General features: G+C 50.7%; 1 protein-coding gene across 10 annotated transcripts; it reads left to right on the top strand.

Moving 5' to 3' along the window:
- Positions 1-215: 215 nt before the first annotated feature.
- On the top strand, positions 216-14,607 carry LPAR2 (lysophosphatidic acid receptor 2). 10 transcript variants are annotated; one of them, XM_075076015.1, is made up of 6 exons: positions 3,711-3,923; positions 4,131-4,242; positions 5,969-6,221; positions 6,301-6,411; positions 8,194-8,936; positions 12,785-14,607. In XM_075076015.1, the coding sequence occupies exons 5-6, from the start codon at positions 8,204-8,206 to the stop codon at positions 13,084-13,086; spliced, it is 1,035 nt and encodes a 344-aa protein (XP_074932116.1). In that variant the 5' UTR covers positions 3,711-3,923; positions 4,131-4,242; positions 5,969-6,221; positions 6,301-6,411; positions 8,194-8,203; the 3' UTR covers positions 13,087-14,607. The 10 variants fall into 10 exon arrangements, with proteins under 10 accessions (XP_074932118.1, XP_074932116.1, XP_074932112.1 ...); XM_075076012.1 differs by lacking the exon at positions 3,711-3,923 and having other exon boundaries at positions 4,010-4,242; XM_075076020.1 differs by lacking the exon at positions 3,711-3,923 and having other exon boundaries at positions 4,017-4,242; positions 6,298-6,411; positions 12,936-14,607.
- The last annotated feature ends 719 nt before the right edge of the window (positions 14,608-15,326 follow it).

The following is a 15,326-nucleotide window of genomic DNA, read 5'->3' as shown; positions in this document are numbered from 1 at the left end:
AGAGGCCAAGCTGAACTGCCGCTTCTGCCTTTGGTATTGCTTGTCTCTGTGTCGGATAATCTCCTTCTTCCTGTGTGAATTAGGAGGAGCAGCAGCAGCAGAGGGGCCCCTAGACCATCCCGACTCCAAACAAAACACCACTGCAAATAACCCTCTCTTCCCTCCCCTACCCTGTTTTCCCTCCACTGCTGCAGGACAAATGTTTTCATCTTGGAGAGCGCTGGAGTAGCCAGTGACTGTGCAGAAGGAAGTTAGCCCACCAAAATCCGTTTCCAGGCTAGTTACCTGGGGAAGGTAAGAGTGGTGTTTTGCCACGACCCGGAGGCATTGGAGGGAATATCCCGGCCATTCTTTCTCGGCTGGCTTTTTTTTCCCTGTCTAACAAGGCAAAGGTGACAAGATCCAAGGCTGTGTTTTGCCTCAGTGGTCTCCCCGCTTCAATTTATGGTGGTGTCAGCAATAGGGAAATGCCTTGATTCTAAGTGTCCAAACGCAGCCAGAGCAAACCTCGGGAAGGTGAAAGGGGGAGAGGAATTTTCCAGGTTCTTTGTGATTTGTGCTGGAGCAATTGATTGTAAATGGTTGCGAACTTGCTGGAGGGAAAGAAAATTCCTGCTGTAGGCAAGGCTGTAGTGGGCACGGATTTCTTCCCCACCTCTTTGTTGAAGTGTTCTTTGATGCTGTAGGCTTGCGAACAACAGCTCCGCTCCACCTCGGAGTTGGCTGCGTGTCAGCGGCAGTGGGTGTTATGAAATTCCTGCATTTTTAATGCTGATGTAGATGCCGCTTTCCATCGAAAGATTTGGCCGTTAGCTGAAGCTGTAAGCACCGTGTTGGCGTTTCGTTGCGCTCGAGGGAGTGCTCCTCGCTGAGGGTCTGGGAATCTCGGGGCCAGTTGGGACTTGGGAGGTATTAATTTGAGCAACTGATTCTCTGCAGAGATCTGCTGGGGGGGGAGAGACGGTGACATGCCTCCTTCCAGAAGGTTTTTAGCATTCCTGGGATTCCAGGAGAGGGGTCTCAGCATAAAAAAAGCCCTTCGGATTGTCATCCCTGGGAACAGTCACAGCTATGAGGCTTAAAGAAAAATATTGGCTTTAGGCTCGTTTGAAAATGCAAAATCTACTAAAACAATTAACTTTGCTTTGAAAAAACCAGAAGTGTAATAAAGGGGAGGCAAACATCTGTTGTCTTTGGAAAGGTTTCTCTACCACTTCTCTGCTGGGCACCAGAATGCGATCAGATCTGCCGGCTGCGTCGAGATCGGGTTACGCAGTGACTCTGCTTGAGCAGCCTCTCTGCCTGGGGGGGAGCGACGCTGCACAACACCCTCCGAGCCCCTTCTGAGCCGGTGGAGACAGGAAAACTCATGGAGCGGAAGGGGGGAAGCAGAGGGGCTGGACACGATGGGTATCTGGTCTCCTTGATCTTGGCTGCGTTCAGTGTCCCGTACTGACTCCCAGAAGCATCGCTGTTGAACGACACCTGAGCCGAGTCTTTAAGAAATCATTTGCATTGGCTGCAGAAGCTGAGGTGAGGTTTCTGGGTGCAACGAGACTCGGTTTTGGCAGGTAGCACCCTGACAGGGCGAGGCAGTGCAGGGCCCAAACTTGTGTTTCAGCGTTAGGGTCACAAACTAAATGGGTTTGGTTCCTTCTAACACTCCCCAAACCTGAAAAGAACCAGGCTCCCAAACTTTTGTTATGAAGAGAAGTAAAGTTAGGAGGTTTTTTCCTAGACAAAGGGACTAGAAAAATTGCTGTTATTAAGGTCAGGACTTTGAAACCTGAAATATTCCCTCACCTCCATAGGCAAGGAGGTGCCGTCTGTGACAGGCTTACACAAGCCCTGGCCTGAGCCGGTCTGACGCTTCTCGTATCCCCCTTTGTCCTTGTGTCTGGGGACTGAGTTGCAAAAGCGCTTCTGACCCTTTGTCCACGCTGGGTGCTCCCAACTCGCTGGCTCTGTCTGACGTGCTGAGCTATTGTGATGGGCTGTTGACACTTGAGTTGAAACCAGTTATGCTGGGCTGTTTTCCTGATTGTTCTGGGTGTTTCTTTATGAAAACATCGCCTCCAAAGCACTCGCTGAGCGCCAGTTTGAAACCTTAAAGGAATGAGTAAATTAAAAGTATTTTTAGACTGCTGCCACCCCAAACTGCACAGCTGCAGAGCACGTGTGGCTTGGTAACTGCCCGGAGCCTATCGAAGCCAGCGTTGCTGCCAAATGCTTGCCCTGACCTGGGTTCTGCTTCTTGTCCACCGGCGTGAGGAGTCGGGTCTGCGACGGAAGCCTATCGCTGGCAGCACAAGTGCTGGAGCGGATTAAGGGGGGTGGTCGGGGTCTTGTTGCAGCTTGGACTTGGGTCTCTTTGGTCGTAAGCCAATAATGTCACCAAAAGGCTAATAAATGCCTCGTGGGAAGTGAAGGATACGCTCTGTGGCACTTGAGTAAGGCGCTTCAAATCTGAAGTGGCTCTGCATAACTAATATTGGTGTAAATCCGCCCAGCTGCGGTAAGGACTTGGGGCTCTCCGTGTTAGGAGCGGACTTCTCGGTAACTTGGTGGCTCTCAGCTATGAGAAGACAAGCTTGTTAAACTATAGATTTATTGTTTTTTTAATTTCCGAGGACTCTGGGATACCTGTCGATACAACTTTTTCCTTCTAAAAATGCCCACGGAAACCTCGCGAAAGGCCCCTGTGCCTGGTACCGTCTCGTGGGTGGCTGCGTCGGTCTGAAGGTGCAGAATTTGGAAGCGGTGGCAAGGATGGGCTCTTCCTGAGTTGTTGTTTTCCCCCTCGTGAGCTTCTGGCGTGATTCTGGCCTTTGGAGGCTGCGGGATGTGGGGGTTGAGTTTAGGGAGCCTGGCGCAGTTTTCAGTTCTTTCAGGACTCGGTAGTTGCCCCTCTGAGCCTGTCCTATTCCTCCACCTCTTCTTCTGCCAGCGTCACTCCTGCTCTGCTTCCATTTATCGCTGCCCTGCTCTGTTAATGTGTCCTTGGATCGCTGGCCCTATCTCCTTCCCCTTTGTGCCGGGCTCTCTTTGTAAATCTCCTGCCTATTTTACGGAACATTACTTGGCTCTGCCAAGCTCTACCGTGTATCTGACTGGCAGCAGATTAGGGTTGAGCTTGGTGATAACATTGTTCCTGGGGGAACAGATGATGGTTGGAGGAGGGTGGGAGAATAGGAAATTGGAGTCAAATGGAAATTGCTGGGGCCTTTGCAAGAGCAGCGGGCATAAATCAAAATGAATGGATGTTGCAAACTCCGTGGTTGGGGTTGTTTGGTTTTTTTTCCTTCATAATTTACACAGCTCTTGCTTGTTAGCACCGAGTGTGCTGTTGGTGTTTGTGCAGCACTGAGCAGGTAAGATAATCTCAGATGTGCCAAGGACTAGCTAGACTGACATACCAGAAGCGTGAGCTCTTTCTAGCAGTGACACACGCTTCTACCAAGTTACTGACTAGAAAGGGCTCCCCATGCGTGCCTCAGTTTCCCTTGTGTCTCACGACATCTCCTTCTCCCTGATTCTTACCCGTTTCAAGATTTTTTTTTGTGTCGCACTGGATGCGGGGGGCCGCATCCTGACCGCCTGAAATGTGGGTGCTGTAGTTTGTAGGCTAAGAAAAAGAGCCTTCTGGTGCCAAGGCGAGGCACCTCCTCCATCACCAGACCACACCTGGTCGTTCAGAAGATCCGTTCCCCTCCTGGGGTGGGACAAAGCTCTGGGGCAGCAGAGCTAGAGCTGTCGCCACGGGGAGAGCGGGTGCGTTGTTGGGAGCGGCGGGTGCCGGTTCCCACAGAGCAACACCTTGCCGGCAGGAACGGTCCACGAGGGCGATGCTGGCGGATCGGAGCTAACTCGTTCCAGCCAGAACCGGAGATGCTTGGAAAGTGGCTTTGGCCACCATGGAGGCGGTAAGGACTCGGGTTACAGCTCCTGGAAGGACCCGCCTAGGGGAGGACCCAAGGAGGGATGGGCTCATCGGAGCTTTTGCAAACTTGCCTCCCAGGAGCCAGTGTTTCAGAGAGGTCTGTGATGGGCTCTGGGGCTGTAACGCTTGCCTGAAACTTTCCTGTAAGGTACTTGCCTTGTTTTGTTTTTTTTTCTTCTTGCTTGGAAAGCACCTCTGCCCTCCAGCGATGGGGATCTCCTTGCTGGATAGCTGCCCTGGTTTCCTGTGGTGGGGAGACCAATGCTAAACGTCAAGTCTGGATGCGGTGGTTGTGCTTTCAGGTAAGCACGTTATTCTTTGGAGTAAAGGCTTGTACTGTTTCTGGCTTAAAAAATATAGCAGTGGTTTGAATGTTCGGTCACAGAAATCCATGTGCAGCGGACGTGGTGAAACAGGTCATATTTGAGCATTTATAGATCCATTGTTCTGTCTTGGTCGACGCTGATCGTGGTCATTAGTGGGAGCATAAATTCAGCCGTTCATCCCCGTGCACTTCCACGCGACGCCGGCCGTCGGTTTGCTCACAAGTGTTGCATGTCTTCCCAGAGCTCAAAGAGCTGACTAGCGTTTTCCACTTTTGCAAGCAAGAGGAATTGGAGGAGGGAGGACGTTTACACCTCTGCTTTCTGCGTAAAAGGATTCTGAACTTACAGTGAACCTCAGGCATTAATTAACTGAGGAAGAAGGGAGACAGCGTATGCCTAGGGATAACGCTGGCGAGGAGGAAAGATGTGTTCCGCCCTCATTTTGTGCGGTGATTCTTACCAAACTGCAAAAGCTGCGCTTGATTTCAAGGGGGAGAGGCTTGAGCGGAGCTGGAGGTAGCGTGATTAGAGAAGAGTCTGTGTTTGCCTATTGCTCAAGGAGAGGGGCCGCTGAATCGTTGCAGCATGTAACCAGAGTCTTGTTTTGCAGAGTAAACAATGCTGGTGAGAGGGGAAAAAAAAAAATCTTGTAAGATCCTGCTGAGGAGTGTAAGGCCATGGAAGGGGGTTGCTCGGACACTGAACAATAGACTCATCCAGCTCCTTTGTGCATCATGGCACCAGCCTGACTTTCCGTCTGCTCGCTGCTGCGGGCAGGGTGTTTCTGCCTGTTAAAATTGTGATTTGTGGGGGTGTCTGCCCTTGATGCCAAGCTCCAAGGTCAGTTTGCTAATTGCAGTGTAGCAGGGAAGCGGCACAGGAGCTGCCGGGACCAGCCACAAGCATTAACCTGTCAGTCCCTCCCGGCCCCCACCCAGCTCCTGGTATTGCACAGATTTCTTTGTAACCTCGGTGCGTTTCAGAGGGATTTGCAACTCTCAAACTTTTCCCAGTGCTCAAACTGGGTCTTGCCTAAAGCAGCATTTCGGATGTTGTCATTAGGACGCTGAGGGACGGTTTCTTGAGATTTGAGTATTATACGTGCAGAACACAGCTCCTTTGTGGGTTTCCGCAGCTCTGATCCCCTCCCCCAGTAAAGACGCCGTTGACCCAGCGCTTGTATAATGCTTTGGGAAAAGTTGACAGTTTGCTTGTGAGCGTGCAGCCTTACCGGGGAAGTTTATGGGGCCAGTCGTAGCTGTGGAACCTTTAATGTTCGCAAGAAAAAAAGACCGGTCTCCATAATTTAGTGGCAATTTGGAAGCTAGCCTTACCCGGATTTAATTTGTCTTGGTGTCAGCTCAAAAAATTACTGAGAATAAGACCTCGATCCATCAACACGTTATTTCACTGTAGTATTTTAATGGCTTTCAAAAATTAGAGCTTAGTGTGGGCTGTCTCTGTGCGCAGGCAAGTTTCTGGGCATCCATATGCATAACCTGAAAAAGGTGAAGTCACTTATCTAGCTTCGGCAGCAATTTCCTTTTTGATTTGGGATTAAAGCTTTCAAAAAATGTTTAGAGGAAAGTGTTTTGCATAAGAACGGCTTAGCCTTGGGTTTGGTGCCTCCCCAGATACACCCTACGTAGGTGCTCGGCTACCCACCTGTGATTCACAGCGGTTGTGTTCGTCCTGTTCCTAGGCTCTCCTCCCTTCCTCCTCCTTCCATCGCTTTCTGCTGTTCAAGCCAAAAATGCTCCCCAGTTACCTGCCGGGTCACCACACAGTATCTCTGCAGAACCCACTCGGCTGCTTTCATCGCCTGTGTTTGGACACACGACTCTCCTGAACGGCTCTACTACGGCTTGAGATCTACAAACATCCCGTGACCTAAAAAGAGAGGAAAGATGGACTTGTTCTATCGTACTAGCCCGTGACTCCATCCCCTGGGGCAGGTTGAGTCCTCCTTTGCCTCCTTTTCCTTTTTTCCCCCCAACCAATATTTGTAAAATATAATATTTCCCTATTCAGCAGGTTTGAAAGGTCAGTTGTATAGCTGTCTTTACCACGAGGCGAGAAAGCCAGATGCTGAAGCGGGCTGATACAGAGCCCATTTGACAGCAAAGATGAGAAGTTCAGCTGCAGGTAAGATAGGGTTGCCCAGCTCAGCCATCTTGTTTGCGCGACTCGGCGCGCGTGCTGGCAGAGGCGGGTGCGGCGCAGGTGATAATCACTGGCCTGCCCACAATAACCTCGCCTCCGCGTTCCTACAGCAGCCGCGCTGAGGCGTCCTGGGAAACAGAGCAGTCGCTGCCTGGAGAGCGGAGGAAGGTGCGACTCATTAGGGCCCCTGAGCCGTGCGTTGGTTTCGGGGTGATTAAAGTGAATTGTGAGTCGGGAGCTTTGGGTTTTCTCGGCGTCGGGAGAGGACGGCGCTCTCGCCGCGTGGTCTGAGTTAAGCTTTCTCTGAAATGAGGGTGATGGTTGAGCTCATGTGAGGACAGGGAGAACCGGTGACTTCATGTGCAGAACACACCAGGGTAAGGGGAAAAAGTGTGTCATTTTTCAGCGCCTCCGTGCCGCAAGGAAGGAGGCTCCAAACTGGGTTTGCCCATCCTGGCAGGGACCGCAGCCAGCCCTGACTTGAGATTTCCAAGCTCTTGGTTAGGAAAGGAACATGAACATCTGCTGCAGGGTGTAATGATAGGGCTGCTTCGCCTCCCTTCGGTTTGTTCATGGTGCTGTATGGTTTCTTGTTCTTTTTTTTTTTTTATTTTTCCTGGACGAGTAACACAAGCATCAATTACCAGTTTTAAATCCTGACTCTGTAAGGTAAAACATCCTTTAACTTAACCTGCTGCTTCACGCTTGGCTCTCCGCAGGAGAGGAAGTTAATTACCAGAAAAGCTTTCAAAATTAAGACTTAATGTTATCATCCAGACTTGTCTGGTCTTGCCCCCAGCAGTGCCCAGGCCATCAAAGAAATGTGAAAAGTCCGTCTTGAGACTTAAACGTCTTTTTTCCTATCGAGTTTTTTTCCACTGAATTTAATGAGTTCTGAATTGCAGCCTTGTTCCAGAGCTGGAAGGGAAGAAGGGAGCTGCTTTCTGCACAGGTGACTTACCAGTTGGTGCTCTGGGTGCCGACCCACACGCTGCTGTGCAGCCTAGAAGCGCGGCAGGGGTTGCAGAGGATCCAGCTCTTCCAGAAACCCGGCCCCGTGGTTGTGCGTGCTGGCTTCTTGCTACTGTTTGCTTTTTCTGGGCCGAGGAGTTTGTTTCTGCCCAGCTCTCTGTGCTCTTTGCCTCTTGGCAAGGTTCGGGAAGTACTCACCTGTTCTGGAAGGATTGGCAAGCGCTGTGCGTTACATTAGCCTTTAAGCGATAAATCTACCCAGGAAAGATGAGATCTCTGTTCTTGCTGAACCAGAAGCGGCAGTCCTGGGGACTGCAACAGCTGCAGAGGCTCATTGCCTTCATCTGTGCTGTTTAGAGATTGACGGATAAACCTTCTTTGCTGCTGCTTTGTTTTTACATTTGTGAAGGAGGCCATCTGGGATAACACAAATAGTTTTGTCTGTCGTCCCCACGAAGCTGCGCTGCGTGGGCCAGACAGGGAGAACCTCTTATCAGATCTGGCAAACCTTATCTCCTCCCTTGAACGGTCAAGTTTCTGCTGCTCCCTCAGTATGGCCTTGAGGACAGATGAGGGCTCAGCCTGCGAGATGTGTAGCTCTGTGATGAACACAGAAGCAGTTTCCAGTTGCTCGTGTGGTTGCTCGTGTGGTTGTTTCTGTGTGTTTCAAGCTCCTCCTCACCTTTGTCTGTGGTAAAGCTATTATAACGCTCAGCATCTCACAAGCTTGCCACAGTTGTGCCCGTGTGTGTCTGGGCACAACAAGCTAAAGATACTCTCATCCCTCTCTAGGACAGCAGCGATGAAGCCCTGTTTTTACAATGAGTCTGTGGAGTTCTTCTACAACAACAGCCGCAAAGAGCTGACCAAGCACTGGAGGACGAAGGATGTCCTGGTGGTTGCCCTGGGCCTGACAGTGAGTGTCATTGTGCTCCTGACCAACCTGCTGGTCATCACCGCTATCATCATCAACCGGCGTTTCCACTACCCCATCTACTACCTGCTGGGGAACTTGGCAGCCGCCGACCTCTTTGCTGGCATCGCGTACATGTTTCTCATGTTCCACACGGGGCCCAGGACAGCAGAGCTCTCCGTGAAGACCTGGTTCATCCGTCAGAGCCTCCTGGACACCAGCTTGACCGCCTCTGTGGTGAACCTGCTCGCAATCGCTGTCGAAAGGCACCAGACTGTTTTCACTATGCAGTTACACAGCAAAATGTCCAACCAGCGTGTGATGATCCTAATCTTCTGTATTTGGGTCACGGCCTTGCTCCTGGGGCTCATCCCGTCCTATGGCTGGCACTGCCTCTGTGCCCTGGAGAAGTGCTCCAGCATGGCTCCGCTCTACAGCAGGAGCTACCTGACCTTCTGGGCCATCTCCAACCTGGTCATCTTCCTCATCATGGTGGTTGTCTACACGCACATCTTCATCTATGTCAAAAGGAAGATGACGCGGATGTCCAAGCACACTAGCTTCCACCCCCGCTACAAGGAGACCATGATCAGCCTTGTCAAGACGGTCACTATTATCCTAAGTAAGTCAGTCGAAGTGATGCTTTGATCCTCCATCGTGGGTTGTGCGGGGCTGGAGAGGTGAACGTGCTCAGGCCAGCGGGGAGCATTGGGAAGTGACTGTCTGCTTCCCTGGTCTCCAAAGGTGATGGTTTGGGGTGGCTGCTGAGGAACTTGACGGTTTCAAGACTCTGCGTGAGTTGTGTGAGCTGTAATGGGAGCAACCTGGCAGGCAGGGGGGACGGCAAGCTCCTGAACCTCTTCCCCTCTGACGTGGCCGCTCCTCTGGTTAGCAGGGACAAGAAGGACCTTTACTAATGTGACTTGGTAATACCTGGCTGCTCTAAGTGCAGGTGCTTTGGGCAAAGAGGCTTTTTTATGTGCTCAACTCTAGTCTGCTTCCTCTGTAGAAGGGTAGCATGGAATGAGGAGCGATAATCAGGCCTTAATCAAGAAGCAGCACTCAGTGCATCCTTTATTAAAGGATGGAGAGAGGTTTGGGACAGACTTTACAAGGTGATGGGGAAAGAACAAGGTAATTGCATCCGAATTCCTTGCTGTTCACTGGAAGAAAGCACTGAACTCTGTTCAGACTCTTTTGAGCAGCTCAGTACCAGGTGTCGATCTGCGCGGGTAAATATATCCCTGAACTCTCCACTCTTAGTTGGAGCTGCTCTCCATGAGCACGGGATCTCCAGCAGAGTGCTAACTGCCTGTCAGTCTGTCCGCATCTGCAGTCTGTAGCGCAAATAGGTGCAGACCAGTGACTGGAAGTGGTTGGCACTGAGGCTCTGCCTCTCCCGGATGTTTAACTTTATTCAGACGCTGTTCTGCCCAGTGCTGCGCATCCGACAGCGGAGCTGGTGCGTGCGTCGTGCTTTCAACCGCCTGACACTCCGTGGTTTCTTTAATCTGCTTTTGTCTTGCGCTTTAATAGCCTAACAACCTTTCTTTAAAGTGAGGTAAATGGATGCGCTCAGACCTTCTGCAGCCCTGCTCCACTCCGGGCGTCTGGTCACAACCCCTTGCTTGCAAATCTTTCCTGATAAGCGCAGAATTTGTTCTGTCAGGGAAACCTTGTAGCTGCAAACAAAGACTACTCCCTTGCAAACTCCCGCTGGCAGAGCGGGCTCCTCTGCAGGGGAGGGGAGCGGGGAGAGGGGGCTCTCAGGCTGCTTGGTGTGTCCCTGCTCCGGGGCATGCTGCCTTGTAGGGTCCTGTTGCAACTTGTGAGCATTGAAACTGGAGTTTTCAGCCTGTTCTTGCCTTTCCTGTGAGGTCTGGTTTTTTGTTTTTTTTTTTTTTTTTTTTTTTTTTCCCCTGCCTCGCAATCTCTTCATCTCTTGTGCGCAGCTGCGAGTTCATTACTGCCTTGGAGCTGATCAGATGCAGCGCAGAGGGTCAGCGGGGCTGAAGAATAATTTACTTCATGTATTTTGCACAGTCTGCAGTGGAGAGAAAAAGCTGTTTTGTTCTCCCTTTCCTTCCAAAACAGCATCAGAGGGTCACCCTGTGGTGTCAGCAGGGCTCCTTAATTTTAAGGGACTTCACAACATCAACTGGAAGAGGGTCGGTGGGATGGGGACACTGGCCAGGAAGGAAAATACAATTCACGCTTGGTGCATCGCCTTGTTTTGGGAGACCTCGTTTCTCTTGGTGTCGCCCCTCCTGGCTTGGCCAGACCTGCCTTTTGTCTTCTGCCTTGAGTGAGGAAAAATCTTGTCAGAGGAGGCTCAGAAGAGCTGCTGTGGTTTCCCAGGGAATTGGGACTGTGTGGATGCAGAGCGGGGAGGAACCTAATGTGGGAAGTTGAGGGAGGCTCAGGAGTTCATCAGGTCTTTGGGACTTTTGTAACCCTCTTTTTTTTCCCCTTCTTCTGCGGGACAGTGTCGCAGAGAAGCCGCAGCCAGTTCTGTACAGGTCCCTTGCACGGGACGGAACGAGGGAGGGAATTGCTCAACTCGGGGGGGGGAAATACCTTACTGTTTGGACTCAGTTTACAGAAAGCTGAGACTGCAGAGGGGTTTTTTTCCCCTCCCTGTGAAAGCCCTGGTGTAATTCCTTTTCCACCCTTGTTCTCGCACCTTCTGCAAACTTGGACTTTGCACAGAGGAATATTTTGCGCCTTATGCATCAGAGGGTGTAGCCAGTGGTGAGTGTGCGAGGAAGTCGAGGGTGCGGTAGGAGCTATGTGCCACTTCACTGCAAGGCAAGGTAGCCGTGGCTGATAATCCTGCAGGTCCTGGGCATGAAGAACAGGTCTAGGAGCTGACCTGGAAACCAATAATAATAGGTCCAAGGTACGTCTGGAAACCAGTGGTAAATTTTCCCCACAGGCCAGCTGAGCGACATGGGATGTCAGGACGACCAAACCACAGGGCAGAGTCGTCAGTGACCATGCTGTGTTAGATTACTGAGTTCAGGCTTCTTTCTGAACACTTTAGCTTCCATTAAGGAGCAAGGAAATCATCCGGATTTGCAGGCAAAGGCCCAAGACTTTTTAAGTACCGCTTTTAGTCTTCCCCCCTCTCATCTTTAATATTCCTCTGGCTTTACTTTGGCTGCTGGGAGCCGGTCTCTAGGGAATGTGGCTTGCCTTGTGGATGCTGAAAACCCGGCCTAAAAAAATTACATCAGTAAACAAGGAGGTCCCTTTCCTGCAGGCTCGCTCAAGACAGAAATATTGGACCGACCTTCCTGACAGCCAGGAACCTCTCTTATATATTTGCTAAATTTAAAGGGGGCAAAGTCATGTCTGAAAGTGCAGGGAAGGCTGCCTGGCCCAGATGGGGTGGCTGCTGTGCTGACCTTCTGGGAGCATGATTCACTTAAATAAAAAGGCTTACATGATGCAGTGTCCTGAAATCAGCAGGGAACACTCCCAGAAACCCAGGAGATCCCTCCCATGTGGTCCTTTGACTTTTGACTGGTGCAAGTTTTACTTGGGCAGCTTGAAATTCAGCCTCTTGGTTTTGGTGCGGCTCCTCTAGCTGTTGTTCTTTGCTGACAGATGTTTTTCAGTAAAGGGTGTAGTTGCAAAGTTTCCAGCAAGTCTTGTTCTCTTCCACCCTTTCCCAGAAGGCACACAGCAGGGTGCAGCTCCCGTGCTTTAAGGTACAACCTTATGCATGACCTCTAGGAGCACTGGTAGGCGAGGGCTCCCTTTAAATCAGCCTTAAAATCGTGACTGTAAAAAGGGCTTTCAGGAGCCGCAGGCACCTCCCACTCCGTCAGGCAAACAGCAATTATCCTTTTGCCAAAGAGCTTTGCAGGTGGTGGCAAGAACATGGTATCAGCCCGAGTGAATCAGTGGTGGAGCCTGTCCAGCTCAGCCCCGGTGCTGGCCAGCCCACGGCTTGGCTATTTTCTACTCGGCGTGTGAGACTTCACAGGGCTGCCCCAAGTGTTGGCCAGGACCCTTCTACGCTCACGCTGTTAATTAAGCTCCCGTTAATTGTGTGGATAGTGGAGGTTATTTCATTCATGATGTGTTACTCTGGCTCTCCCCTCGTTTTACGGCCTGCTCCCCTTCTCGGAGGGAGTGGCACATAAATGGGGAATACAGAGACTTGGTCTGTAAATGTGACAATGGGGACGAGGGGAGGTAAGTGAAAGTACTTGGAAGTCTTGTTCTGCATGAGTGGGGTGGGGAAAGGGGGGGAAACCCCAATGCCTCCATTTTTAGTATTGGTTGGTTGAATCCTTGGTCTCCCTCCAAAGCAAAAATGGTGAAACTAGTTCCTCCCTCCAACCTTTTTCCACAAGATAAACCACCGGTGATTCCATTGAGCATCTTTAGGGTGAGTGACTCGGCAGGGCCAGGAACCTGGTGGGTTTTTCTCCCCTCTAACAGGGGTTCTTCTCTCCCCAGGTGCTTTTGTCATCTGCTGGACCCCAGGACAAGTTGTGCTCCTCCTCGACGGCTTGGGCTGCAAGAGCTGCAATGTTCTAGCGGTGGAGAAATACGTCCTCTTGCTGGCAGAGATCAATTCGTTGATAAACGCTATTGTCTACTCTTACAGGGACAACGAGATGCGTAGCACCTTCCGGAGGATCCTCTGCTTTGTCTGTTACAGGAATTCCAAATACACCCCCACGGTGGTGAAGTTAAACACCACGGACCGCGGAACACCCTCCCAGAACGGGCACTTCACTGTGGATTCCTCTATTTAGCCCTCGATCGGCGAGAGCAGCGCGGCGCCCAACAGCGGCCGCTTGCCGAGCAGAAGAGCAGAGGCTGAGAGCCACCTGCTTCTAAAGCAGCAGAGACTTCTTTTATGTGCTCAAGCATAAATCTTTCTATAGAATACTTGTCGTCGATAAAGGACAAGCTGCTTTTAAGGAACCGCTGGATGGTGCGTTACTTAGGACGAACATACTTTGAGTAGCGTTCTTATTAAAGACTGCTGTTTCTAACGCGAAGTCGATTTAATTTAGCAGCATCTAGAAGTATGCTATGTGCAACAGGAATCTCCCGTGATCTCTCAAGGAGCAAAGAATTTTCTTGGTACTTCAGTATTACTGCCTTCAGAAATAGTCGTTCCAGCGGCAGCGTGCTCCAAAGAGCCAAAGCTCTTCAGCTTTTACGCGTTGCTTCCTAAACAGAGCTGCTTAGTGTTTCCCCAGAGAGTCTTATTCAGGTTGTGTTCCACCCACTTCAGAAATCATACTCTTAAGGCCTCTTCTGAGAGGAATCTGTTTGAATTGTTTCCTGAGAAGCAGATTCCTGCTTTCCTAAGTGTCTCTTACTGAATTTCAAAGTGTTCTGGGCTTTTGGAGGATGTCTTAGGAGCACCTAATTCCTTCCTAAAATGGAGAGTGGTGCTGTAACTAACTGCAGTTGTGTTTGTGTTCTGCTAAGTGATACCATGTGGCATTCACAAGTTCATTGCCTATTCATAAATGTGGAGTGAGTCATGTTCCCATTAAACCATCTTTCTACTCGCTGAAACCCCTCTGGGACAGGTTTAGGTTAGATTCCAAGGCAATCAGTGTTTTGCCTTAGGCTTTAATGTGCAGTTTGTACCTCTAATACTCAAATGCTCAAATAATGCGTTAACAGTCTGTTCAAATGGAGTCTTTCGGCAAAGCACTGTAAGAAATTAGCGATAATTAATTACTATTTCTGCACGTAGGGTCTAGTTTTCTGAGTAAGCCCGTTTTTGCCGCATCTGACATGCAATCGTTGCTCTCGAGGCCACGGCTGGAGGGCAGAGGCTCTGCTGGCGGAAGAATATTCGTGGCCGAGAAGCCATAAATATTTCTCCAGGCTTCCTTCACTTTAAAGTTAGTCTAACGGTGTGAATGTGCCTGTGACGGTCCAAAATCCAGAGTAATTTTTTTTTACCATGGGCTTCTGTGAGAGCAGAGAGAGGCTAACAGAGGCAGGCTTTGGAATATTGTCTAAATTTATGATTTCATGTGGGGTTTTTTTTTAATAGAACAGCTCTGTTCTGCCAGAGGATCAGCTCCCTGACTGATCACCCTCAGCTGGCTTTGCAGAGAAGACAACTTACTGGAGCCATCGTTACTCAAATGTGTGCGTACGGACTTTTTATCGCAGAACACGGTCAGGGAATGACAGTGTTAAGGTGACAGTCCCCTGGACTGACTAAGCCAGTCTTGGAATACGGTTCCCATCTCTGTGTCCCAGAGACTTTTTTGAATAAATATTTTGTCCTGGGTTTTAGAAAAGACACGACTTGGAATTTTTCCCCTCTCTCCCCACTCGGAAGCCCTGGTCAGGAGGGCTCCAGCCCTGGACTGAACCTCCAGTCGCGTGTTGGGGTGCCGGAAGGGAGGGGTGCTGTCTTGTCGGGCTTGCATCCACTGTGACTTGCTGTGCGCCGGCCCTGCTGCTGATCTGCCTCCTGGTGGGTCGTGAGGGTGGCTCGCAGGATGGCGTGTGCGTGTCCGGAGGGGGTTACAACCTCCTGAAAGACCGTGGAGAGAACCGGAGGGAGTGATTTTCAGCCGGCCACCAGCAGCCAGAGCAGGGGGTAAGACTACAGCCTTGGGCCGTCGCTCGCAAAGGTGTGACTTGGCTGGTTTGGGGAAGTCGCGCGCTGGTAAAGCACACCAGGTGGCAGGGCTGAGAGGAGGCGTAGTTCTGTTTTTACTGCCAAAGACAACTTGTAATTACTTTTGCTTTCCCTGGAAAATGTTGGGATACAGGTACACGCTGCGGTGGCAGCAGATGGTGAATTACCAGTAGCTGGGGGAGGAAGACTAATAGTGAACACCTGGAAAGCTGTTCCTGGGAGCGACGGAGCTGGGGCAGAACAAACTTGGGCCTTTTCTTCCTGCTTTCCTGAAAGTGCCCAAAGCAGGGAGCGCACGAGTCCTACTTAATGCAAAGCTAATTTTACAGTGAAACACAGGCCAAGCTCAGCTTTTCTGTTCTTAAAGGGGGA

The sequence above is a fragment of the Phalacrocorax aristotelis genome, chromosome 28, assembly GCF_949628215.1.
Source record: "Phalacrocorax aristotelis chromosome 28, bGulAri2.1, whole genome shotgun sequence".
NCBI classification, from domain to species: Eukaryota; Metazoa; Chordata; class Aves; order Suliformes; family Phalacrocoracidae; genus Phalacrocorax; species Phalacrocorax aristotelis.
Note: the sequence above shows the minus strand (reverse complement) of the source record. Positions and strands in the feature narration are given on the sequence as shown.